This window comes from Sabethes cyaneus, chromosome 1, assembly GCF_943734655.1.
Source record: "Sabethes cyaneus chromosome 1, idSabCyanKW18_F2, whole genome shotgun sequence".
Classification (NCBI taxonomy): Eukaryota; Metazoa; Arthropoda; class Insecta; order Diptera; family Culicidae; genus Sabethes; species Sabethes cyaneus.
The window spans coordinates 8,289,152-8,316,713 of record NC_071353.1 but is presented as its reverse complement, the minus strand read 5'-3'; the positions used below and the strand labels follow the sequence as shown (position 1 = coordinate 8,316,713).

General features: G+C 38.5%; 1 protein-coding gene across 1 annotated transcript; it reads left to right on the top strand.

The window, feature by feature from the left end:
* Nucleotides 1–24,888: 24,888 nt before the first annotated feature.
* Nucleotides 24,889–26,694, top strand: LOC128736682 (uncharacterized). Its single transcript, XM_053831173.1, has one exon. It carries the CDS (start codon nt 24,889–24,891, stop codon nt 26,692–26,694), a length of 1,806 nt encoding a protein of 601 aa, XP_053687148.1.
* The last annotated feature ends 868 nt before the right edge of the window (nt 26,695–27,562 follow it).

Here is a 27,562-nt window from a genome sequence, read left to right as displayed (position 1 = left end):
ACGTACTATTGAAAAATTGAAAATAATGAAGCATTGCCCAACTGGAAATCCTCGCCTCGTGATTGGTTGGAAGATTCTTTACGATGATCTAAACCTATACCATTTTGATATCTAGTAGTAAGTAAGGGTAAGCGGGGCAAGACCGCCCGCCTAAGCAAAACCACCTGTATAAAAAAAAGTTGTAGCTCAATTTCTAATTTATCTGCTTTAAATGAACAATTGATCTATTACCTACATATAAAAAATAAAAACATAAATATCTGTAATGATTTTCTATTTTTTATTGCGATTTGGAAACACGTCCAAAAAATAGAGTATTTTTTCCATGCGGGGTGAAACACGCCCACTAACGGGGTAAAACCGCCATAGCATATAACTTTAACAATATTCAACCAATTTGAATGAAACTGGTGGCATTGGATTCATGAATTTATCTAATTTAAACAAATTGAATCAGTTTGCTATCAAACAATACATAGTTCCCCGAGATTCGCAAGTTCGAAAGAGTGTCCGGCAACCACTCGTATTGGAAGAATATCAGTAATATAGGTACCGACAGTCTTGAAATTGATACCGTGTAGTTTCCTTAGACAACAAGATGGATCGGGTTAGGCATCCTGGAGTCAATCTTTAAGGACTAGAGAGGATCTAAGATAAAATATAACAATATGGGTATTAAAGTTCCTGCAATTGATCCGGTAGGTCGTTTTTTGACATTTCAAATTGTTCTGATTGATAAAGCAGATATATACAGTGGTATACCGTTTTTATCTACCCCTCCGAAAATTTTTGGTAGATATATTTGGAAAGTAGACAAATTTGGAAAAAAAGAAATTGCTCTAAAATAATTCAAATGAATCAATATTAGTCAATATAGATCATTTTCATCAATTATGCATGAAATATCAATGTAATTTTATGTATAGGACTAATTTATTCATATCAGCCATTAGCCATAATGCATATCAATTCAGCAATTTTGAGAAAAAAAGACATGTCAAAATTTAAAATTGCTCCGATTTGCTTCAAGTTTTGTTTACTTTTTCGTTTGCAGTAAATTTCCGACCCGTATTTTTATTTGGCACTTAGAGTTCTACTTTCTGAGTCCGGATTGTCCAAAAAATTACTACTATAGTCCTCTTTGTTTTCTTTAAAAATTCATAACTTTTGAACCAATGAACCGATTGAAATGATATTAATACCAAATCAAAAGTATTTTAATGAGCTTTTCAGAAAAAAAATATTGTGCTGAATCTCAAACTTTTTCATGATCGCAAAAACATTGAAAACATTCGCTTTTTGTGTTTTCATGGTGTGTAAACCAAAGAATCTTCCAGTTTTTATAAGTAGCGAAAATACAATGGAGACGCATGTTTTTTGTTTTTACTTGTAATAAAGGAGGTATTTTTGGCAAAGAAATGCCTCTCTGATTCGTCATCGCAGGCAAAAATAAAACACCATGTAAATCCAATACATTTTCGTAACTTCATTTCTTTAAAAAAATTATCTCAAACTAAAAATGTTACATATCTGTTTCTTATATCTTATGTAAACAACTAACTTTTTATTAAAAATATAATGAAAACTTATAAAACGAATACTTTGAATGTTTTAAGGGGTTTAAAGTGGTCCCAGGTTCCTCAAACGCAGCGCACCCTTGTCTGATTCTAGAGAAGACAAGGTTTGAAATATCAACTTGGACCCCAAAATCTAATCTAATCGACCTGTTTTTGCTCAAAGCTTAGATGTTACATATAACAAAATTACAGCCGTGTAAACATAACAGGTCTTGCTAACTTTCAGTCTGCTGAAATTAGTGACTTTACCCTCAGATGGCAAAGACGAACCCGGTGAAAGCGGGAACGTCAATGAAAGTATTTCTGGATTTGAATCTAATGTTCTAACCTCTCCGGTATGACAAAGCTATGTTAAAACTGCATACCACCCTCCACCCCCAGCGTTTGCTCTTTTATTATATCGCTGCGGGACATTGGGACAAACCTAAAAATACATTTTCAGCCTTTTAACTCTACTGGAAAAAGCATGGGTTAATTTTTTTTCTAAAAAACTTTTATTTGGTGATAAAATCATTAAAATTTGTTTAATGGTTCAAAAGTTATGAATTTTCAAGAAATAATAATATTTATAATAAGGAAAGAAAGGTTGAACTGTGGTTTGTTCCTAGCGAAGAAGGGGCCGGCCCGTTGACGTTACGGTATGGAAAAATCTTACAAAGGATAATTATGAAATATTAAAAATATGCGTTACAAAGGTAATGTATGTTACTTTGCGTATTTGATACTAGCATTTTTGTACCCATTCTGTGTATCACTACATACCACACATGCCATATAATTAACTATGAAATACAAAGAAATATTTTATGTTATGCATAAGGCCTTTACAAATATTTAAAACAGTTTTTGTCCCTCCGGTGTTGGGCCACTGAAAAGGGAATGGGGCGGGGGGGGGGGGGGGGGGGGGTTGTGCGAAAAAAAACAAAGATATTTTTTTAATCGAGCACAAAAATATGGATTTTATGCATTTTTACTTAAAGTTTAAACGTGAAAACCAAATCTATTCTTGCTTTTAATAAATACGTTGTTATTTTTCATGCAAATATTTACGAACAAAAAGACAAAAACGAAAGAAAAATTTTTTGGCCGAGTTTCGGAAATTTCACTATTTGAAATTCCATTTCTATTTCGTGCTAGAAGCGTTAACTCAACTCGTACACTCATTTTTTGAGTTTTTCAGGCTGTAGAGCCCACAGACAATTGATTTTATAAAAAACATTAACTCACATCCTGCAAATTATTTTTTGCCCCACGATTTTTCAAGCCAATTTCCAAGGGGTGGGGTGGGGGGTGACAAAAACTTTGAAAATGATTTGCAATGGCCTAAATTCATGAGACCTTCCAAATTTTCCTACCGCATGGTTGAAATCACAATGCAAAAAATGGTAGATAAAAACGGGTGCAAAAGGTAGACAAAATCGGGGGTACCTAAAATCGGGAGTAGATTAAATCAGGTGTAGATATAATCGGAATACCACTGTATTACTTTTCCATTGCTAAGATAATTTGCTATATTTTCATAAAAAATATGTTTATTCTATGTTATTTGTCCCAAGAGGGAGGAATTATTAAAAAAAAGCTATATCCGTGAAAACAAGAAAATGTCCATAACGCCCGCAGGGAAAATTGGTGATTTAGATTTTTCCAAACAGTCCACCAGCTATAAACTAAGCACATTTATATTGTTTTATGTAAATCTGAGATCGTTTGGTCCAAACTATGCAATTATTTTAAAAATCTCCTTATCGCACTAGCATTATACACGACGGTCTTGCGCCGTTCGTTGTGGGCGGTTTTACCCCCAAATGACCCATTAACACATTTCACTATTTATTTCAACAAAACTGCATGAACAGTTACCTAATTTAGGTACTGTCGGATGAAGACAGGATCAGAGAAGCGATGTGGGTTGGATTTACTGAAAGTTTTAACGTTTTGAATAAAATAAACCCTAAGTTCTGCGGGAACAAAGTTATAAAAAACGAAACGATTATAACGAAAAATCTATTTTTATTTATTTCTCCGATAGTTTATACGATATTGCTGTACAAGGTATTGTAAAATATTGCGTACGCATTCAGTAATATGACTGTCATCAACATTTAACACCAATTTGAGCAAGGCCCTGTAAAACCATGGTGGGCGGTTTTACCCCGGCGGGCGTTGTTACCCCGTTTACCCTTAAGCCAAAGTTGCTTCGTCTCAACAAGATTTCTTAACACCGCGATTAAAACTAGACCATTTTGATGTTCTTGCTAGGGAAATATGCCAGAAAGAGTGACGCCCCTCGTGCCGACCAATTTTATTTCGAACGCGTTTAAACCTAGTCCAATTTAATGTCTGTGTTAGGGAAGTGTGCCAGAAAACATGACTAAAATCCATTGTCTCATTGTTTAGTTATAATTTAATGCTGTATGGATGCGCAAGTTTACGTTGCATTGGAAGTGTAGTGAAAAGATGTGCTGTTGATAAAATGGGATTGAATTGGTGAAATCTGTAACTGGTACCTTGGTGTGTCTTTACTGTGTGTACCGGGAAAGCTCAGTAGCAAGAGACCCTGTGAATATGGTCCCAGGATCGGCTTACTACTGGGTAATCAGAGGGGCTTCGCGAACAAGCGTGCGGTCGACTTTCACCTTACTGTATGAATGAATTGGGCTATTGTGATAATTGAATGTTTGGTGATTGGAAAGAAAGAAACTATTGAACTATTTTTTTATTGAATTTTCTATTGTGGGTGTGTATGTGTGTGTGGGTGTGGGTGATGGGTGAAAACCGGTACGTACCGCTGTCGCTGCCGCTGCTGGTCGAGTTTTCCGCTGCTGACTTACTGTTCGGGGGAGGCTGGGGAACGCTCTGCGCGCTTCTCGCTGCTGCCTTCGCAGATACTTCTGACGACGCCGCTTGGCTTAAGGCGACGCTGGCCGGTGCTAGTCCGTTCGTTCTGGTCTTCCCTCTTTGACGAAGATCGACAGGCCCAGGACGATACCGGAATGACCGTGCCGAGAGGGGAATGTCCTCCTTGATAATTATGGCCCATGGCCAGAGGACTGCCGCTGGTCCTTTACGGGTTAGACGTAGCGAGCATCCAGGGCTCGCTAGGCCGATCGTGTGCTGACCTTTCCTCAAACCGTCTCAACGGTTGTACAAAGTTGTACAAATAAAAGCGTGGATATAAAAGGTCCTGTGAGGGTGACAATGGATGATAATTATCCACTTGTATTACGGGCAGACAATTCCGTTTTCAGGGTTTAATTGTTACCTGAATAAACTTAATTCCACCACTCACTACTAGCACTTGTTCTTACTTAACATGTATTAAGTCTTTTACACACGACAACCAGATACTATCTGAAGAATGGTGGTTATTTTTGCCACGAAGAAGCTTTTTCGCGGTATTTTTCCGTGCATATGGCCGCATATTCGCGTAGTTTTATGTGTCATGCCGCGTATAACAGTTTTCTTCCCCCCCGTCAGCTTTTCTGTTATACTAGTCTGGTGGTGACTGTCGTTGCACCACCCACTTGTACCCACTGTGTCACGTGTTTATTGTTTTAGTGTGTTGACAAAATTTTAATTATTTATTTATTTATTTTACTACCCTAACTAACCTATTTTAACAATTTTTAGCATTTGACTAACCCTACTAACAATAACCCTAGAAACGTGAAAGTAAACAAACATCATGCACAAATTAAAAAAAAAACAGAAGATCCTGTAACGCACGGTTACAAATCCCTTCAACATGGTAGAACGATTAGTAATAAAAACAATCTTTAATTTCTGTAAGGTAGCAGGAAAGCAATAGTTTGTGTTTTAGATTTTGTTAAATTGTTTACAAATGCACATACATAGAAATAGCTCTGGAATATATTGAAGATCGGACGTATACAATGTTACTACTTTGATAAATGTGACATACCATACCATAAAGCTGAACGCAACCGTAAAGTATTAACCCTTTATAAGGCAGTGGCAACTATATTGCCACCAACAAAAAATTTTTATTTTGCTTCTATAATTAGGTATATTGATGTCATTATAGACGCAAAACAAATATTTTTCGTTGATGGCAATATAATTGCCACGGCTTTATAAAGAGTTAACGTGAGCAGCCCTTGAATGTGTTAACTGCGCAGAATATGGTACCTCCACGGTATCTTATTAATGGTATTTGCTTCGCAAACATCCCTTCTACTGTTTCTATAATTCATTCGATTTAGTCAGTCAAAATAAAAGTTCGCACTGTGCTCAGGGATGCCACATATAATTCTGTGTTTTTTGATGAAAAAATCTGACAATCTGTACGGCGAGGAAAAATATCTGTGCAAAAATCTGTCCAATGCAAAACAATGAGAGTGAAAGAGATAGAGAGTCATTTTGCTGGCTATTTTCGTCTCTTTCACTCTCATGTAAAAGCTCAAAAACCTGTTTAATCTGTGTAATTTGGCGAAAATCTGTATTCTGTGCATACAGATTCTGTACAGGCGATTTCTTTCAAATATCTGTTAAACACAGAATAATCTGTGCATGTGGCAACCCTGTGTGCTGCGTGTTTCTAAAGAAAGAAAACATTGGTTGGTTGGTTTTTATTTGTCAGAGACTTTAAATCATGAGATTCATTCGTCTCCGAGAAGACATTGATGGATAGAATAGAAGCTGGAGAAAGCGGAAAGTACCGTTAGCCGTGTACGTGTGGGTGTGCACGATCAGATCACCCGGCGGCGGCGGGCCGGGTCATGTCCAGGGTTGCCACATGTACAGATTATTCTGTGTTTAACAGATATTTGAAAGAAATCGGCTGTACAGAATCTGTATGCATAGAATACAGATTTTCGCCAAATTACTCAGATTAAACAGATTTTTGAGCTTTTACATGAGAGTGAAAGAGACGGAAATAGTCAGCAAAATGACTCTCTATCTCTTTCACTCTCATTGTTTTGCATTGGACAGATTTTTGCACAGATATTTTTCCTCGCCGTACAGATTGTCAGAGTTTTCCAACAAAAAACACAGAATTATATGTGGCATCCCTGGTCATGTCATGCGAACACCCGAACGCGAAAAATGACAAGCCCGAACCCAACTGTTGCATGAACCTTTTTAAAACTAACAGTCTCCTATGATCTGATCAGTTGACTCTAGCTTTGCTTCCGGGTCGGATCGTAATCGTAGTTCGTAGTGCCTTGCTAAGTAGGCGACGCGAATGCGGGGCAGTTTGCTGTTGTCTTTTCGTTACTCGTAGTCGTCGTGTTGGCTTTAATTGATTGTGCAATTATTTTAAAATGTGTGTGAAAATGGTGTTGGTGTTATTTTTCAATCCAATTGCTATCTCATCGAGGTGAAGATAGTACTTGTGGTAGCAGCTAAAAAGAAAGTGGTGAGCTGAATCACGAATGGATCGAGCCGGATCAGGAAATTGTGGAAATAGCTTTAAAGTGTGTTTGTAAGGCAAATGGTGTTGTTTCTCAGTGCGATTGGTGTAGAATCGTAGTTGAGATTATAGTTCTAATAGTAACTGAAAAGAAGATGGCTTCAATAAATTGCTGCCAGTGTTTCCATTGCTGGCGAATAGTCACACTCTGTAATGAATGTGCAGCTGAATCGTGAATACGGATACAACCGGACCGAGAGATTTGGGTATGTCTTATATCTGTTTTTATGATTTCACGATTTTTCGACGTAGGACTGTTGCTCATGCACCACACGGAATTAAAAAAAAATAATCTGTGACATTATTTTTAAAATGCAAAATCGCGTACAGTATTTGGATAGCGTAAAATATAATACGGTTGGCATTTTGGGGAGATAGCGACAATCAATTGGACCATTTCAATGGCTAGCTCTTACAAATCCCTCCGGGGTCTTATATTTGAATGGTACGAAAAAATGCTTTTCAAAATTAAAAAAAATGCAATCAAAAAAATGCAATATTCAAACACTATTTTGGAAAATACGTTTTATTTATAAGTCACTAGTTCAAATGTTGCGTGAGAGAGCGCGAACTCGCCATTTTTACTTTCTTAGTTATAGTCCGTTTTCCAAGTAACCTTCGTGTTGTATTATGTCCTGATCCTCCACAGGCCACGTACCATTCCTGTATAATTTTACGACCAGTTTATCAAGACTTTTGGTTCATCACAAATTATTAGTAAATCATCTGCGTATGCTAATATAATCGGTAATCTAATGGTACTATCTTGCCCTAAGCAAATTTGAGGAAATTCTCGCTTTAATTGACATAACACTTTATGAAGTAGCAAGGAAAATAGCCTGAGAGACAGTGGGCATCCTTGCTTCACGCCAATTCCTTTTTCAACTGTCGGTGTTTTCTGATTAGCATATTGAAAATAAGTTTTTTCTTTTAATCCCGGTTGAGTTATTCTATTAACTAGATAACTTGGAACTTTAAGAAAATTCAGCGCATCTATAACAGCTGATTGTTTAACAGAATCAAAAGCCTGTTTTATATCAAGGGCGAAGACAAAAGGCTCTATGCCCTTATTCTTCCATAATTCTTTTGGAATTCTTCCATAATTCTTTTGGCAGAGAAAATATGGTCCTCCACTGATCGATTAGCTAGAAATGCTTTATGAGCGACTCAAATCTAAACTAGTAAGTAAGTTTAAAATTTCACCTCAGGAAGCAGTTCAAAATACATTTTCGTATATATTTCGTCGGTCATGTGTAAGCATCTTGGGAACAACGTAACGTCATAATATTATTGTTACCCTAAGATTAGTTGAAATTGACATTGAGATTGCTTCTCCCAGTTTGCAAAGCCTTTTGCCTTGAATTAAAAATAAATGTTTGGCAAAGTGCCTCAATTTAACCTATCTGGGGCACTTCTCACTCCATGTCATAGATAACGCCATCGGAGGGTAAATTCATAATTCCAACTCAATAGGTTACCTCATATAATACTCAAAACAAATAATTTAAATGCCCGTCAATTTTTTTTCGCATCTGTTGCCCAAGTGAAACTGTTCTCGACAACGAAATAAAAAAAACTCGTGATTTGATCGATTTGAATTTGAATTTTGGCTGCGTTGAATACTTTGACCCGTGTTGCCACTGCTTCCCATTAAACGTCGACTCGATTCATTCGGACAGACTATTGAATTTCACACACACACACTGCTAGTTGGGACAAAAAATGCGAAACTCGGGTTAGTTGAAATTTGCATAATAAAATGTGCAGTAACTTTGTTGGATGCTGTTGCATACGTAGCACCTGTGCTGGTGACTTGGGGTGGGACATTCATTAGCAAACAGGTGAAAGCAAACGAACAATATTTTACCTCATCTGCGATTGTGAGTGTGCTGATGATGGTTAAGAAGAAAAACCGAGCCAGGAAGACTAAAAACTAAAGTTTCCCACTTAAATTATGAAACTTTTCCATAGAAACATTTCGAAAAGGTTGGCTGACTGCTGTCGACCCACCCCTGGCTGTAGCCGGGCAGACTCCCTCTCGCCTCCCTGACAGGCGGCGGCGGGAAAAACTGTGCGATCTGTTGTGATAGATAAGTGTAACCGCCCAGTTGGAAAGCAGCACAGCAGCAGACTGCTAGTAAGCTAAAACGCTCAAGGTGTTTCTAATTAGTTTCTGTGTGTTTGTGTAAGTGCTCTTGTTTTTCTCTGGTCGGCCGGAAGGTTTTGGTGTCGTTTTGTTCTAGCAACTACCAACCACGGTACAAACACACTGACGCACACTTCAGGACGGTGTTTTTTTTTCGTTTTTCCTGCATGAAGCCTCCGCAAAAAGTCTGACTACCATGGAGGCTTGGGGTTTGTTTGGTGAGAAGTTGCACGTTATTTGCGATGGTGCATCAGTAACTTTGCACTTGCAAAACCAGTTGAAAAAAGTTGTTTCGGTTAATATATCCAAGGGCAACTTTGGCGCCGCAGTCGAGAAACATAACACGTGGATAGTTAAAAATGAAAAATTAGCTTTGAAATGAAATAAGATTGCAAGTTTGCCTCCTTTAGTGAAAGTTTGGATATAGCAGATAGTTCGCCCTCTTCAATTCGGATCAGCCGAGACAGTCAGACAGGATGCCTGAACATTGCAGCAGAACAACACGACATGTGTCCTACTTCTTCCTGCCTACCACAGTAAATTCCTAGCGTGGGTTTGGATGTAAATGATAATTGCAGTGGTAAGCTGTATAAATGGCAAATAAATTACCGAGGCCACCACAATCAATGCTTCGCATTGCATTGTTACCAAGTGATGCATAGCATATTCTAGTTTTGATTGTAATCACGAGAGAAGCAAGGAGGAAACATAGTCTCCGGTCGGGGTCGAACCAGGATGACTAATGACTAAATTGATCATGTTGGACAAATAGTTGTACCACAAATAGTGTAAACTGCGTGCTGCTAGTTTATGGTGGCGAAGTAGCACTCCAAAAGCCCAGAATAGCGACAGATATCATTTACAATCTCAGCTCCACCGAGGCTAGAACGCACACGGACGCGGCTGTTGTCACTCCAACTGATTACGGACAAATTGTGGTTGATGAAGATTCACTCAAATCTAGCACAGGGAATGTCAGCTTAAGTCAACTGGCTGCCATTGTACTTTACCGCCGACTGACTGTGGAGAATATCCCAACGGAATTGGGTTAAAAGGGTCTTGTCGGTTGGGATGCAATCTCGGATTGCTCTGAGAATGAGCTGAGATCTATGAGTGCAGCAGCGGATTCGACTGACACTAAATAAACACACAACAGCCACTTTCGTCTAGTGATAGGTATAATAAATTTTATCACATATAGCGTTCTCCACTGGAATATAAATCAACGAAAGATTTTCGTTTATTTTATAAGCTAACCAATTGTGTAACAAAATTAATTAATTTAAAAAACAGCAAAATATTCAGCTATGCTTCCGGTTGACCGAGTCCCAATTGCCGGACCTTTCATTTAACTCCAGCCATCGTCCACCTTGTTCGTCGCAAAACGACAGTATGCCTTAAACTGCTTCTCGCTTCCAACAGTTTTTTGGGTCCGCTCCAGGTTCCGCTTGACGATGACGTAATATTTTTTAATTGAGCGGCGTTCTGGCGTGTTGGAAGCGCTCTTGTCTTCATACTCCGTAACCACTAGATGCCAAATTCGGCTAAAACAGCACAGAACAATCGAGTTCCATCATGAAAGGTAAGCCACGTTTTCCAACACATTCAATCTCGTACATTTTTTGGTTGTTGGTTACATCGACTGACGTTTCCGCATAAAACCGTTCTTCGCCGTTTAGCTCATCTTGCTCTCGGTCTTTCTCTTCAGCTTTTGCAACATTATACGGTCGCGCGGCACCGTCGGAACCGAGCTCCCGCTCCACGTTCCAATCTTTCTCCAGAAGCTGGAGGATGTTGTAAACAACGGATCAGCTATATCAAGCGGGCACAAGGTGCCTCACGACGACCAACTTTTTCGCCCCGGGTTGAAGCTGGCGGTACGAACAAAGCATGGAGCGTAGTTGCTCGACTGGTTTCACCATGGCTGCTAAAATTTGCTGTCATTTTTTTCTGTACACAACAGGGTTGCTACGATTGGCGATGCATTGATGGATTCACCACCAGGTGGCAGGGTAATCACATGCAAAATCGCTAAAATCAGTTCATTTTTTAATGCATACTTTATATTACTACGCAAGGAATTACCCTCAAAAAAATCTTCTTTGTATTTGACTTTTGCTAAGTATTGTATTGCTTTTTATTCTAAGGCCCTCCATCAGTGAAATGCAAGAAAATAGTCAATTTCCAGCATTTTCAAAACAGCATTAATATATCACTGGGTTGACTGATTTTCCCTATTCTTTCCCTCTGTCACTGTGCATAATATGGTCTAATCCTACCATTATATCCTTCTGTCTACCATTTTTGGATGCACTGCTCTTCTGCATGCAGTTTTTAAACGACCGGCAACGAAAGCAACAGGCATAAGCAACGATTTGCTGGAGTAAAGCTATCGTCGAAAGGTTCCATTCGTTCACAACAACGAAACCAACAAATGTTATCAAATATTTAAACTAGTTTTTCCGCTACCACTACTGGTCCGCAGTTTCGCTCTCGCACCGTGTTGCAATAAGGGGTATCCAAAGTCAGGAACTTTACTGTTCCTTCAAGAAGTAGGTTTTATAACTTGAAAGATGATAAAACAACAAAATTAAAATATATCTGGTAGAGAGCAGAAGCGGCATAGTTTGACGAACCGTAGGGTCAAGTTTTTATGAATGTTCAATCAGTAGTTTAAAACTAATGGCATGATTTAATGCCATTTTCAGTTATATTTATTTTTATATAATTAAATTACATTTAAGTATTCAAAAAATATAAAAATTAACACTTTTTTTACAAGTTAAAATTACAAGGTCTAATAAAATCCGTCAATAGGCAATACTTCCCGGCTAAACCTTGTAGCAAAATTTATTTCGTGTGATATGAATACCCCGAATATGAGACACCCGGAAATCAATATATTTGTATAGCACCTGCCAAGCCAACTTTGACCGGATTGGTCTCCTGAACAGGACAATCTGGCCTGCTGAGTAAGGGAAAAATATAAATAAAATTGCGACTTCAGTCAGCATTTGCTCTCGGATTTATATTGGAACCATTCTTAATCCTTACCTCAGCAAAGATACCGGCAAGGATGCTGGCCTTTTCGTACGAAAGATAATGAATATTGACAGGATAATATGCAGTAGCGGATGAGCGATACGGCTAGTATCCAAAAATATTCGGGCTATTTCAATGCTTTCTATTTGCAAATATCACATTTGTTGTAAACTTGAAGCTTTACAAGCAAGCAAAGGCATGTATATGAGCTATGTGCCATTCCCACAAAAGTCATTCATCCATGAGGTGTTCGCGACGTGTCGCAGCATAAATTCAAGCATCCATAGAAATTGTTTCAATTTCATAAACCACAACATGTGAACCGTAAACTAAAGTTTCTACTCAAATTCACGAATATAAACCCACGGCATATTGCTTTGATAACAAAAAAAAACAAACCGCCCGACAAATTGTAAACAAAACGCACACTTCACGAGTAGCAAAAACGCATAATGACAAAGCCATGGAATGTGGCAATCGGCACAGCGCCGGGCGGTGGTACTTCCGTTCATAGGCGTGCCTAGGGTGAGACACACTGGGTAAAACACAATAATTTATATGGTTGAAAAACACCCCAGGTAACCAATAAGCATTACTATAAGCAGTAAATCAATCGTTTATTAGCATCCCTGGCGTTTTATACTGCAGGTTGCTGTTTATCAGCCTTTTGACTGCATAACTGTTGTAAATTGGCATCCACAATTCTATTTAATTTCTTCTTGTCGGTAACTAGCTGCAAATAAGCATTGTCAGCACTATAATAGGGCTAGCAGTACAGTAGCCGCATATTTTGCCAAAATAGCATTTAAGTAGCATTTAAAGCAACTTAAATGCTTATTGACTTGCACTTAAATTGCATTGGAAATGCTTATTGGTTACCTGGGACGGTTTTCCTATATATTCACCTAATTCTCCTGCACCTCCTGCTGCTCCACTCTCCAGAATGAAAAGGAAAAATGAGATAGAAGGAGAAAAACGGGAAAAAGCACGAAGGAAAACCTGACAAGAACAGGATAAATAGGATGGATAAAGAATAAAACGCGAGAGAAAATATGAACACGCCTGAATAAAAGAAAAACGTGACAACATGGGAGGAGAAAACGGGACGGGAAAAAAATAAAAAAGAGTGGAAACGTAGGGTGCAGGGGAGAAAAAGAGGAAAACGAGGCAAAAAACGACGGGATTGGGCAGAAAAAGATGAAGAACGGAAGAGAACAGACGAAATATTAGAGAAAAGAGGGAAAAATTATAAAGAAAACGAAGAAGATGAGGATAAATTGGACAGAAGAAAAAGGAAAAAAATGGAACAAAAAGGAGAAAAAAATGTGGTAGAAAAGGAGGAAAAGAAAATTGAGAAACGAGAACAGAAAAAGAGGAAAAACGAGACAGAAAAAGGGACTAAAGCAACTAAAGAAAAAAAACGAACACAGGAAACAAATGGGATCGAAAAAAAGACCGTGGCAGCACAGAAAGAGCTAGGTCAAGTCATCGAGACTGTCAAAAAGGGCGAAAAGTGAAACTTGTTTCCCAGTTTCTTTTGTTTTCTTTTTATCATTTATGGTCTTCAGCACTTTTGTTCGTATGAATATCCCCCATAATCTAAAACTGTCAAAAGTTAGTCATCGCTTACTATAATGAAAATAAAAAAAATACTTTTTTGTGTTGGGAAATATAGGCATAGTTTCTTCGGCAAAGTTGTAAATATTGTAAAATCAAGCAACTTTGCTGAAGGAATAAAATTTCTGTCTTTATCGAGTGCTGAACTATAGCGCATATTCTGTAAAACTTCTTTAAAAATTGGTCTTTCATACATAGCTTTTGTTAGTTACATTTTACAACAATACAATGTTCTAGGCAATTATCGAAGCTCTCAAAACACGTTTTTGCAGAAGACCGCAAATCTCTAGGGTTTCTACTTTCTAAGTTATCATATATTCAAGCTTTAAATTTCCGTAGATTCACGAGCCTATGGGATAAAATAGGGCATAGTGGATTTATGAAATCAGCGCTTCATCTTAAAGCTTAAGTCGAGAACTATAAACTTGTATGGGTTCAGCTCGTCCCCAACCACCCAAATGAAAGTACGGCAAGCATACGTTTTATGTGTTCCGCGTTCGGGTTCGCTAAAGGCTCGATACACGTCCATTATTTTTTGTTAGTAGATAGACACATGGTTTCTTCGGAAAATTTATGGAAAATATAAAGACAAACAGCTTTGCTACAGAAATGACATTTCTATCTCTATCGAGTGCAGAGTTATAGTGCATTTTCCTGAATTCTTTAAAAATTAATTTTTCATACTTAGCTTATGATGGTTGCATTTTACAGGAATATATGGTTCTAGGCGATTATTGAAGGACTAAAATATACATTTTTGTAGAAGATTGCAAATCTCTAGGACCTTTTCTTACAAAGTTATTGCTTATTTAAGGTCTATTTTTCCCTAACTTCACGAGCCAAAAGCGATAACTTTGTAAGGAAAGGTTATAGAGATTTGCAATCTTCTACAAAAACGTGTATTTTCAGTCCTTCAATAATCGCCTAGAACCATATATTCCTGTAAAATGCAACCAACATAAGCTAAGTATGAAGCTTCCGCAAAGTTGCTTGTTTTTACAATATTTACAACTTTGCCGAAGAAACTAAGTCTATATTTCCTAACACAAAAAAGTTATTTTTTATTTTCATTATAGTAAGCGATGACGAACTTTTGACAGTTTTAGATTAAGGGGGATATATATATGTAAATATTCATACGAACGAAAGTGCTAAAGACCATAAATGATCAAATGAAAGCAAAAGATACTAGGAAACAAGTTCCGCTTTTCGCCCTTTTGGACCACTGTGGGGTGGGGTCAAACTACATACATTGCCCATGTCTCATTCATTGGTTTTGGTACTTTTGGTTCTGGTATCTACTAACTGATTGATTCATCTTAAAACAACTGAAACTAATCAGAAAGCAGTTAAACACAGCCTATTGGTTATAAATTAACTGTTATTAGCTGTTATTTTCTACATCAAGGCTGCTTCAGAGTTGTCGTCATCCATGGATGTTTAGTCCGCCAAATTTTGACAATTTCACACCCCTGATGGCAACAGGCACGTAGGTATTGGCATTGATTCATTGTATCCTGCACCGAAGAGCTTTTACTAGCAGCTATCACTGCAATCTGTTTCCGCTTGCTATTGCTAATCTTTCATTCAAACGTTACACTTCCATTCTCGTTTTCACAAAGTGCTACCCAGTATAGTAAACAAAGACGTAGTCCTACGTCAAAGGAAAAAGTCAAAAGTGCACAGAAAGTGATAAACCCCACAAAAAAGAGCAGGAAAAGAGAAAAAAAAGGGCCTGAAAACATGGAACAACGGAAGCTATTTGACAAAAAATGGAAACGACCAATCAGGACTCAGGAAAAGAGGGAATAAACGGGTGTTACCGACGCGATATATTAACGAAATAGCAATATTACTCTCATCAGCATTTTAGAGTTAGCAATACCGAGCGCTACAGTCACATCACATCAGTCACATATCGCTCAGTTGATAGTAAATTTTGTATAATAGACAAAAAAATTGGTAAACAGGAAATATCGGATTCAATTAAGTTGAGTTGTAATTAAAGAACAGAAGGAAACTTTTTTCCAAATAAATTCTATTAATATTAGCACGACGTGGTTTCGTATTCTGCTAAGACGCCCCAAAAACTCCAGTCAAAGTTGAGTTGTTTGACTAGTCTCAAAATTGACTTTGAGTCGATCGAACCTCCTGTAGCCCTTGGCCGACAGAAATTATTTTGGAAAGGGAGGAAGTGTCTTATGGGACGAATGATTAATTGAATGAACTGGAAAACTTCGATGTAGACCAAAACTATATTGGCTTATGGAATGGTAGATGGGCCCCGCACCCACGCTCTTTCAGTTGGTACCCGAATGTTTTACTTACTAAACTACTGCCGCCCATTATATTACGTAGTCTAATACCTAGTTTTGTTTTATTCTCCCAATTCTATCATTTCCGTGTACAGCAATCCCCTCAATAAGAACGCTTATAGGGACCGCTTGAATGGAAACCGTCTTGATAAAGTCTACGTAGCATATGGGAATTGACTTAATTGGTTCCAACATGGAATAACTCGTGATCCAGACCGTATAGAACGTTGGTGTTTTCGACAAAGTTGTTCAGTAAAACAGTACATATTCGTTAGCGCCACGTAGTGAGACAATTCTGCACTTTTTTCCATCCCTTCTTGAAGGTGACAGTCATATGAGTAACCTTCCCGATGACCGCAACGTGCAATGCGATCTGCATCACGAGTTATTCCATGTTGGAACCAATTAAGTCAAATCCCAGATGCTGCGTAGACTCTAATAAGGACGTTCGACCGCCTTAATGGAATCACTCGAGACCGTCCTTAACGGGGGACTGCTGTATACATACCACACACTCCTATGCGAAGATATTAGTTTTGTATGACTGCTCTTTGTTTCTACCACCGAGAAGATAGACTGTTATCCACTCGGTCAGTACGATTTAAACAAGTAGTGCGTTGCCGACAGTCGCTCCGGTAAGTCTCGTGATTAAAACACCACCAAGTGCTATTCAATTATTCTGTGATCTCTCTTCGAGACACATAGCCCTCCACGCCATGAAGACACTAACTAGAAGACTTGATTAGACCTTGGATTAATCTGCCATAAGACGTTTCCCAAGTAGCACTTGTAACTAATCATAAAAATGAAAAATACAAAAAGGTTGCACAGCAGTTACATTTAGGATACTTGTAACGATTTAGGTTACATAAAATTAAAAATAGTTACTTTTTAGTTTTCTAGTGACAAAAACCTCAAAAAGTTACCAGGTAGTTACCAAATGACCAAATTGTAACCTTTTTTTCGAACTGTCAACAACTTGGTCGTCGCAAAACAGTCACCTTTCAGTTACGAGTTACCAAATAGTTATCAAGTGACACAAATGAAACCTTTTTCTAAACTGTCATCAACTTGCGGGTCACAAAACAGTTAATTTTCCGTTACGAGCTGTTACGAAGTCAAAAAAAGTCGGCTAGTAACATTTTCGCAACCAGTTTTTCACTGTTCCTTGTAAACACAACGGATTAAGCAAAAACTAAATCTCAAGAATTTTACTAATGGTAAAGATAAACAATTGGTACAAGGGTTGTAAAATGCTCTTGTAAATGCGTTTATTTACTTAATTGTTGGTACTTGGAATCTTCTCCGTACACACATTGGTATTAAGTAAACAAATTATGATTATTCTCAAACGTCAAAACGATCAAGTTACATTGAAACGAAACCGGCATAGAAAATAGGTTACAGTGTAACTTAAAAATGACGACATAAGAAATAAGTGACCACAACAGATTTAATATTGGTTACCGTAACCGATAGCGTAACCAGGTCGAAGGCTAAGGTTACGTGCAACTAGAATGTAACTGAAATGTAACCTTCTATAATTAACACTGCTGGTAAACTGTTTTATTCAAACTGAAACTATTCTTTGATATTAAATTAACACTTTATTTTCACAACAATAACTAAAAAACACCTTTTCCCGATATCTATGAACAATGTCTGCTTAAAATCATTTCATAAAATATGCCGAAAACGATACAAAACTTCAAGGACGATGGTGTAGTAGCTAAAACCAAAGGCAAAATGGCTATGAATTTTACTAAGTGACAGCGAAAATAATTTGTTTTTTAATGATTTCACTTCATTCACTTCACTAATTTATTATTGCTAAGAATAAATTTGAAAGATCAGAAAATTGAAATTAAAATTTTTATATTTGTACATATTTGTTTTACCAAAAATCAATTTTTCAAAAAAGTAAGTAACAAAAAGCTAGATTAATTAAGCGCGTGAATTTTTCAAAGCTAAAATCATGCATTTCACCATAAATTTGAAACTGCAATAAAATTTGTGTTGAAATAACAAGCGAAATTTATGCACTCTTCTTTATTCAACAGTTAAATTTATTGCTTGTCGTTGACAGCCATAGATTGAAATAATAAACCTGCTGCATTGTTTTCGCTATGCAATAAAAGTTTCAAGATAACTAATTTGCCACCAATTGAAAGTCAATTTACAGTTTATGTGTAACTTCAATAGTAACCATTTTGTAACCATACATGTTACATATTGGTTATTGAGCAACTGTTAATGTAACCATATTTAGTTACATAAGTTGCGCTATTTCGGTTACACAGCTGTTATATTTTAGGTTACTGTAACCGACGTTTTACATTCAAATTTGTCGCATATCAGCCGCTGCGACTCAATTGTGACAACGTGTGCTACTTGGGTGCATTTTAATTGTAGCGAAACTCTTTTCTTCTCTCCAGACGCATAAGTCACCATAGAGGAAACGAGGAAAATGGATAAAAGAGGTCAAACAAAACATTAAAGGAGATAAATGGGACAAAACACAGAAAAAAAGCAACAGAAAAATGGTAAAACGTGTAATACAACTAGACGAAAAATTACAATCCTAATTTCAAGTAAAGATAAGTAAAGTAAAGTGTCTAATTTCGTGTCCACATCCTGTTCGAAGTAGAACTTCAAGCCCAAATTAGTCCAAATTCAATTCTTATTTAATATCCCGTGTCAAGTCCAGTTTCAACTCTAGTTTCTAGTCCAAATTCAACTTTGATTTTGAATCCTATTGCACCCGAAAGTCCGGAGTTTTCAACCGGATCAGTTGGTATTTTTGATGATAAGAGATAATAGATTCGCCATCCTAGGATTTTTCCGTTTTTCCGGATCAAAACGTTCTTCTGAAAGCTCGGGCTCCCCACCCTTGGTTTCCGCCTGGACACGCTAGTGCTTGCGTTGGCAACACTCGCATTGCGCCGGGTGACGAAACCGGAACCTACCCAGTCCGGCCGGCGGCGGTTCGTCACGGAATGTTGAATATTTGTAAGATGAAAAAAAATCCAACTCGATGACATATCCATTCCGCTAGGCGCCGGACGGCAGCAGGTTGCAATTTTCTGCTCGCTGGAAAAAATTACTTCACCCGAGTGCCTGTGGATTCGACGTGCTCAACCAGTGAGAGCCATGTTGAACAATTGGTTTTTCATTTGGATTGAATCATCATCATCATCATCATCATCATCATCACAGAAATGCAGTACAATAAACAAATGTAATTATGGTGCAAACGACAGTACTCAATTTGGTAAATTAATTGGTCAAAACTTTCAAGCTGCACTTCGAAGTTGAGTTAGCACCATTTTTTCAAAAAAAACTATGAGTGATATTCAGAGGAACGCTGTTCGTGGTTTGAATGTAAAGAAAACCTTGATTGAGTTGTATTGCTTTGAACTAGACACTTTGGAACCAATTGGATTGACACTATCAAAGGGTAATTAAACAAAAAATAGTACTTTCAAGGTTTTTTTATCAATTTAAGCATTCACTGGTACAGTATATTCTTCTGCTCAAATGAGCATTCACTTCAATGATTGAAAATCCAAAGCAGAGGAAAAAATTCATTTTTCGACATCCACCACTCGCTGTGTTTCAATTTCAATTCATTTTTCTGCCCCGTATCCAGTCGAGCGCTACTCGGAACAACCCGGTCTCTGCCAACCTTTGGTCAATTAATTTCGTGATGAAGTGAGCATTTGTTTGAGCACTGTGTGTGTACACGAATCCCGTTTCAGTTCCTGTCGCGAGCAAACACTCGAACCGAATCAGATCACCTGACGAGTTCCGTACCAGTGCAGTGCAGTGCCTGGTGCGAGTGCTGCGGCCGCACACCGGAGGAAGCTACGGAATGAAAAATGCCACCCACTATGGCCGCACTTTTCTGCGCCAACCCAACCGACGGCATTGATGGCCACTCGAATGTGATGAGATTGAGCTTCGTGCCACCCAGCTGCGCCGGCAGGGTGACTCCTCCGGAGGTGTGTGTATAAATTCACTCGTAATCAATCTTGTCGTCTAACAATAAATTAAAGCTGAATTGTTACTCCGCAGCCGCAGGCGTAAAAATCCTGCCTTCGGAAGCTGTCCCAACCATCACAACCCCAGCGTTTGGATGTCATTTTCGTGTGCGACGAAAACCGCGTGCGGCTGTCGCCAGTACTTCCACTGGGAAACCTGCTCTGGATGTGGTGATGAAAAACTGTTTACTTTACAGCTACACGTTCCAATTTGCGGGAGCGATTTTTCATTTAGCTTTCCGAAGCATGCGGTTCCCGAGAGCGACACGGTGGATTCCGTATTTGCCGGTAAATGACGAAAAAAAAATATGGCATTCGTTCGAGGAGCCCGCTTTTAATTCACATTCATCGTTTTTGTTTGCCTGTTGGCTTGTGTTTTAGTTCCTTTTTTTTATCGCTCCAAACCGGGCGACGCCACCGCAGCCGCGCTGTCTGAATAGAGTAGGCTTTTATTTAAATTTGAGTAGTGTGTGGAAAAAACTTTCTATAAAATGAATTTTCGGCGGAGGCTTTTCCCTGGATATTTGTACTGTGTAAAAGGATTCGCCAGTTTCAATAAAAGCTCGAGCTCTGCGGGTTTTGTTTGTTTTACCGCTGAATGGGATGAATCATTTTTGATTGAATATATGCAGCAAAGCGTGTTCCACCTTGTCAGGCGGCGGCCACCTGTTGAGATTAAAGTTAGACATGTAGGATTAGATTTCATAGGGATCATTTATCACCAACGGAAAAGTCTTCTGCAAATCATTGGTGAAAAGTTTGACTGAAAGAATGAGTAGTAGTTAGGTTTAATCAATGAAGTTGACATTATTTAAATAAATGTTATGACTTTACGTTACACATAATCAGTGGTAAGAATAGTGAATGTTGGATTAATACTACCTTACGATACTACTAATTTACTGTTGTAACACTACGCAACAGTTGTCGGAAAAGTTCGTTTTCGATAGCTATATAATTATGATCATTTACTATCATATAACTTTCCTGACTTCACTGGACATAACTTAATCATTCACAAACGAAAGTTTTCCACCCTTTTCTCATATACCTACTTTGTAATTATACTTCGGACAATAATGCCGACTAATACAGGTACGAGCATGCCTGTCAAACTGACCAACACCACCGTTTTCAGCGATCAAAGTTCCAAGCCTAGTCTAGCCCGAACTAGACTAGTCCTTTTCGCATTCATAGGCATAAATATAAAGTCTGTTCCAGTTGGTATTTGGCCACTGCTTTCATGTTACTGTAGCGCTTCAAACTATCATTCCAAGAAACTAGTGACAGCGTTTTGAGCTTGAACCATGCAGAAGTTGGAAATTTTGTGCGGCCAAATTCTAAACGGAACAGACTTTCTTTTTGCTAGTGTACGCACTCTACCGTAAACGAAAGGAACGAGCTGTGGATTCATAATTCATAGAATGAATTCCCACATCCAATTAATACAGGGATACCTCGATGTAAGACAATTTATAATTTCTAAAAGTTGTCTTCTATCGAAATTGTCTTATATCGAAACATGGTTTTTTCAAAAAAAAATTTGCATTAGCGGTCGCCAGTTTTGCTCTGTGTTATGTGTTTACGGGTTTTGAACTATTTATTATTGTTTGAACTATTAGTTTTTTACTATTTTTGGGGTTATTTTGAAATAATGAACATCTTCATGGCACCGATTTCAGAATGGAAAATCAGCTCTGGTATCGTTATCAGCTATGTCAAAGGGATTTGTTTCGATATAAGACAAAATTGTCTTATATCGAATTGTCTTATATCGAGGTTGTTTTATAACGAGGCTGTCTTATATCGAGGTATACCTGTAGCGAAACAAGTTGTTTCACAAAGTACGGTCATTCGTCTTTCTTTCCACTCATCATCCATCTCTTGACCACGTGGTGTCCCGTTGCAATTCATCCCGCGTTGCTGATTCTGCACGTCTTTTCGATTGAGATACGGAGCACAAGAAGCGGTAAATAGGAAATTTGGAAAATTAAGATGGTTATTTACCTACTTGTCCTTCGCAGTATAATCACCACTTCCCGATCAGGAGGACCTATCAAAATTATAATCAAAGTTATAACAAGCTATGTTACCAATAGCTTATTTTGCACTGGCGTGCCCAGGCTGGCCAGCTTAGGACACGTACCCCGCCTTCTTTATAAAATTTAATATAATACAAAATAATTTCTGTCACTCTGAAGTCCGCAGTTTTTAATTCAGTTCAAGTGCAATCTGAATCTAATTTACGTCCAATTCCTTCTGTTTTTTTAAAACATTTTTTACTGAAAAACTCGGTTTTCGTGAATATTTACCTAATTCAAAAATGTATATCTTATGAACTAAGTAGCACGCTGTAGGTACGAGTAAACATGAAAATGTAAGGAAATATTCTTAGCATATTCAAAGATGGATTACCGCTGAATTTAGTCCGTCTCTTGCTGCTACTGGAAACAAAATGGAAAAGAGCACGCGGAAAAGCGAGACAAAAAACCAAAAAACTGAGAGAGTAAACAGGACGTAAAAACGGACAAAAATGGAAAAGAAAAAAAGAACAAAAAAGAGAAGGCTATAGAGAAAACGAGGGAGAGCGGAAGAGAAAAGAAGTAAAAACGAGCAAAATACAGAATAAAAAAGAAAAAAACAGGGTAGCAAAGGAGGAAAAGAAAAGGAGAAGATACCATAACAGGAAAATTAAGAAACGAGAACAAAAAAAGAGAAAAATGGCGAAAAAATGAAAATGAAAGTCAAACGGGATAAAACGAAAAACAAAACGTAGCTCAATAGGAGAAAGAACGGAATAGACGACAACAAATAAATATATAAAAAGAGTTAACGGAACAGAAAACAAGAAACGGGCCAGAAAACAAGGAAAAAGGTGTAAAAATAACGAAAAACGAAATAGAAAAGAAAAAAATACGACGGAAATCAGGACTGAATAGGCAAAAAACGCGACAGTTGGCAGTAAAAAGGCCAAAAGAGAAAGAAGATTACCCGAGTAACAAATCTAAACCCACTTGCTTTTACTAGAATTGAAGTTGAATGAATGTTGTTTTTAATCGTTTTTAATCGTTGCCTCTGGTTTTATTATGGTATTACGTATTGCCAAAAGGATGTAAGTCAAAACACACTTATAGCTAGCTATAAAACCATAATAAAATTGTTAATAAAGCAATTTTATTGTGATTGCTTATATCACCACGATAAAACTAGTTAGCTGGACAACGTCTCTTATAAATTTACCATAAGAGCACAATAAGGCGCACCAATCAAAATTGATCTTATTACGGTTGCTTGCCAAACCGCAATAAATTTGTTAGTTTGATAGAGCTTTTAAAACGGTAACACCCTGATCAAACAGATTTATTGCTACTATTATGAAGAATATTGGAGTTCAACACCAAAAACTTTTTTTTATGCGAGGCCATATTGGCATATTCTAGTATTTTGTTTCAGCTCGCAAACCAAAATTTATCAAAGCAAACTGTTTTGCAGAAAGAAACTTATTATCAATCGGTTTTCCTGTCACAGGATGCTACTAAAATGATTTGGTTCGAAATTGAATATATTTACTTTGTTAAAACAAGTAGAGAAAATTACAAAATTTCAATGGCGCGTTGATTTCATCCCCCTATCATATCAATATGCACGATAAAATTTAATGCCCAGGTGCTGCAAACCAACGGAGATTGCTCGAAATTTATGAAATATTATATATTCCATATTTTATTATGGACGCTATAAACCAAATCGATCAGGATGATCTGACAGTAAAACTTATACTTTTCAGCTCACGGATGTATTTTTAAGCTAACAAAGCTGGCTTACTGATTCAGCTTTGTACCAGAGCGAAAAGCGAAATGCTTTAATAAATTATAATGATGACTGTCAAGCAGTAAAAGCTTTTTCTGTTTTATTGTTTATTTATTAATTATCAATTTCAAGCAGAATTTCAATTTCTTCTGTCTTTTTTTCAAAAAACATTTTTTGTAGTTTGGGTCGAACTAACCACCGCACACTGGGCAAAATCGACCGAAAAAACGGAACTTTTTGTTGTCGCTGTTTTTATGGGGTAAAAAGTGACTTTTCTTATTGTAAACCGATAGCAAGTTGGTGCTACCGGTCCTATTTGAGAGAAGAGAGTGATGATCAAGTTACCAACACATATAATTACAATTCATATAAAATGATAAATTCTATTAAATATAGTCAGTCGAAATTAATGATAGATACGAGACAAGCTGGTCCATAATCCGAACGTCCTAGTCTTCCATCTTCGCGCCGTTTTGAGTAGTTCTTTGGGAAGCTATTTCGCGAACAGCGTATATGTTCTACAAGCTGTAGACAGGATTCTCGCCGCAACTGTTCAATTTCTGACACTTTAGTCGCTAGATCTGCTTTAAGTTGCTCCACACTCAGATCTGGATGCGGTAGAGACATTTTTACAATTTTCCGCTTCGTTACAAGCTGTAGACAGGATTAGAGACCGCGCGTGGTAATTCTGGTCAAGTGACGGTATAGACGCGGCGGTGAATAGTGCCACGGAACAATAGCAGTGTATTGAATAGCGTCACAGCTAAATCGAACGCGTGCAGATATTGATCTTATGAGTGGCAAGGAAGAAGGGAGTGCGGATAGCGACGGTGAAAGGGGTAGCGACGACGGATTCGAATCACCACGACCATTTGGAGAGCTTGTAACGAAGCGGAAAATTGTAAAAATGTCTCTACCGCATCCAGATCTGAGTGTGGAGCAACTTAAAGCAGATCTAGCGACTAAAGTGTCAGAAATTGAACAGTTGCGGCGAGAATTAGCTGGTATAAGTGGCCGAAACAGTGCCAGCGAGCAGCGGCTTACCGTAGAATCGCGACGACCTGATTTTCGGGAGTTAAAAGAACTAGTTAGTAGATTTAACCCGAAGGACCCAACGTGCCTTTCTGCCACTGAATGGATCGAAGAAATCGAGACAACGGCCCGACATTACGGATGGGATGCAGTAACAAAATTGCATTGCGCTCGATTAAATTTGGAGGGATCTGCAAAAATGTGGTGGGCAGGTGTACAGGAAGTCACTACTACATGGCAACGGTTTAGTGAAAAACTAGTTCGGGCATTCCCTTCTGCCCGAGATGAAATTTACTACCATAACCAAATGACAAAGCGGAGAAAAATGCGAGAGGAAACGATCGACGAGTATGTCTACTCTCAAGCCGCAATGGGTAAACGAGCTGGATTTAGTGAACGCGTAGTGGTGAAGTATATTATTGGCGGGCTGGGGGAATTCGGTTCCAAGTCCCGAGTGCAACTAACAGTGAAAATTGACACAATAGAAGAATTGATGTCACAATTAAAGTGGATGGAGGGGATGATCGACGCGCCGGCTGATACAGGTGCGCCACGTGCTGTCGAGAAAAAGAAAGAGGTCGTTTGCTACAAATGCCGCCAGCCAGGGCATAAAGCGGTGGCTTGTGCAGTGACCGTCGATCGAACACCGGCTACTAATGAACGAATGTGTTATAATTGCGGTATCTATGGCCACATGGCAAAAAGTTGTCCGAGCCCTAAGACCACCAAACCACCGCCATCAAAAATGCAAATGGTGGATGAGGACAATAATTTTGTGAAATCAGTTGAAGTTGGCGAAATGACGTTGAGTGCTCTAGTGGATTCGGGTTGCAAGGTTTCGACGATCCAAAGTCGATATGCACCAAGAGCCGGTCGAAGTGAAAATGCAAATACAACGCTAGTTGGTTTCGGGGGGAAAAAAGTAAATGTGGAAAAATACGTAACTTCGTTAGTGAAAATCGACGATATTGAAGTGCCGGTGAAATTACATGTCGTTCCCAACTGGACACAAAGTACGGCGTTGATATTGGGACGAGACGTGTTGAACCAAGAAGGAGTAGTGATGCTAAACCGTAATGGAAAAGTGGAATTTCGTCGCGAAGACAGCAGAGAATTTTGTGCTACTAAAAACGCTGCCAGGCAGATGGTGGTCGAGCTGCCGCCCAGAAAGTACGAATCGATGTTCACGATCGATTGTCGTACAAAAGTGGAAAAAATTTGTGAAGATGACGTGAATGCGGAGGGAAGTAAAAGTGAAGTAGTAAAACTGATCAACCAATACCGGTCATGTTTTGCTAAAAATATGCGTGAGCTAGGAGTGGCGAAAAATACGGAAATGAAAATTGTACTCACCGACCAGGACCCGGTGTATGTGAAACCACATCGAATGGAGTATGCTCGCGAGACAGCGTTGCGCGCAATAGTGGAGGAATTAATCGAAGCCGGTATTGTGAAGGAGTCTAATTCACCCTATAGCAGTCGGGTCGTGCTAGTACCAAAAAAGGACGGATCGTTTCGCATGGCGGTTGATTATAGAATGCTAAATACTAAAACAGTGAAGGATAGATATCCCATGCCGGACATCGAATGGTGTTTAAATAAGCTTAGTGGTGCTGAATTATTTATTACCGTCGACTTATATTCTGGCTACTACCAAATTCCGATGGCCGAAGAAAGCTAAGAATGTACTGCTTTTTCGACGCGAGACGGCCATTATCATTTTTTGCGGATGCCGTTTGGATTGGCGAATGGTTGCTCAGTATTTCAACGTGCGATAAACGAGCTAACCAAAAAGCTTCGTGGCGAAGGCATAGTGGCGTATATTGATGATCTCGTTATTGGTGGGCAAAGTAGAGCGGAATTACTAGTGAAATTCGAGCGGCTGCTGAAAGTGATCGCGGAAAGTGGATTCACAATAAACTTAAAGAAATCGCACTTTTTCAAATTGGCAATCGATTTTTTGGGATTCGAGGTGTCTAAGCAAGGCATACGTCCAGGAAAAATTAAAACGCGAGCAGTGTCGGAGTTTCCAGAACCTCAAAATGTGCTACAAGTTCAACAGTTTTTGGGGCTCGCGGGATTTTTTCGCCGGTTTATACCAAACTTTAGTGTGGTGGCTGCGCCGCTGTTTGCATTGTTAAAGAAGGAGGCGGAATTTAATTGGGCTGCAAGCCAAACGGAAGCTTTTGTCGAGCTTAAGCAAATGTTGAGTAATCGCCCTCTTTTAGTGTTGTTTGACGCAAAGCGTGACATTGAGCTGCACACTGATGCATCGCAGGATGGGTTAGCTGGTATTCTGCTAATGCGTATGGACGAAGGGTTGCAGCCGATCAGCTACTACAGTAAAAAAACTTCTGAGGCGGAAAGGAAGTATCACAGCTACGAGTTGGAAGTGCTGGCTGTCGTAGCTAGCGTAGAACGGTTCCGCCACTACCTAATTGGAAAGTTTTTTGTGCTCCGAACGGATTGTAGTGCAGTGAAAGATACCTACTCGAAAAGGGACATGAATGCTCGAATCGGTCGTTGGTTTTTAAAGTTAACTGAATACG

Excerpts from the sequence above, each read along its gene's own strand:
- LOC128736682 (XM_053831173.1), top strand. The coding sequence starts at position 24,889 with ATGTCTCTACCGCATCCAGATCTGAGTGTGGAGCAACTTAAAGCAGAT.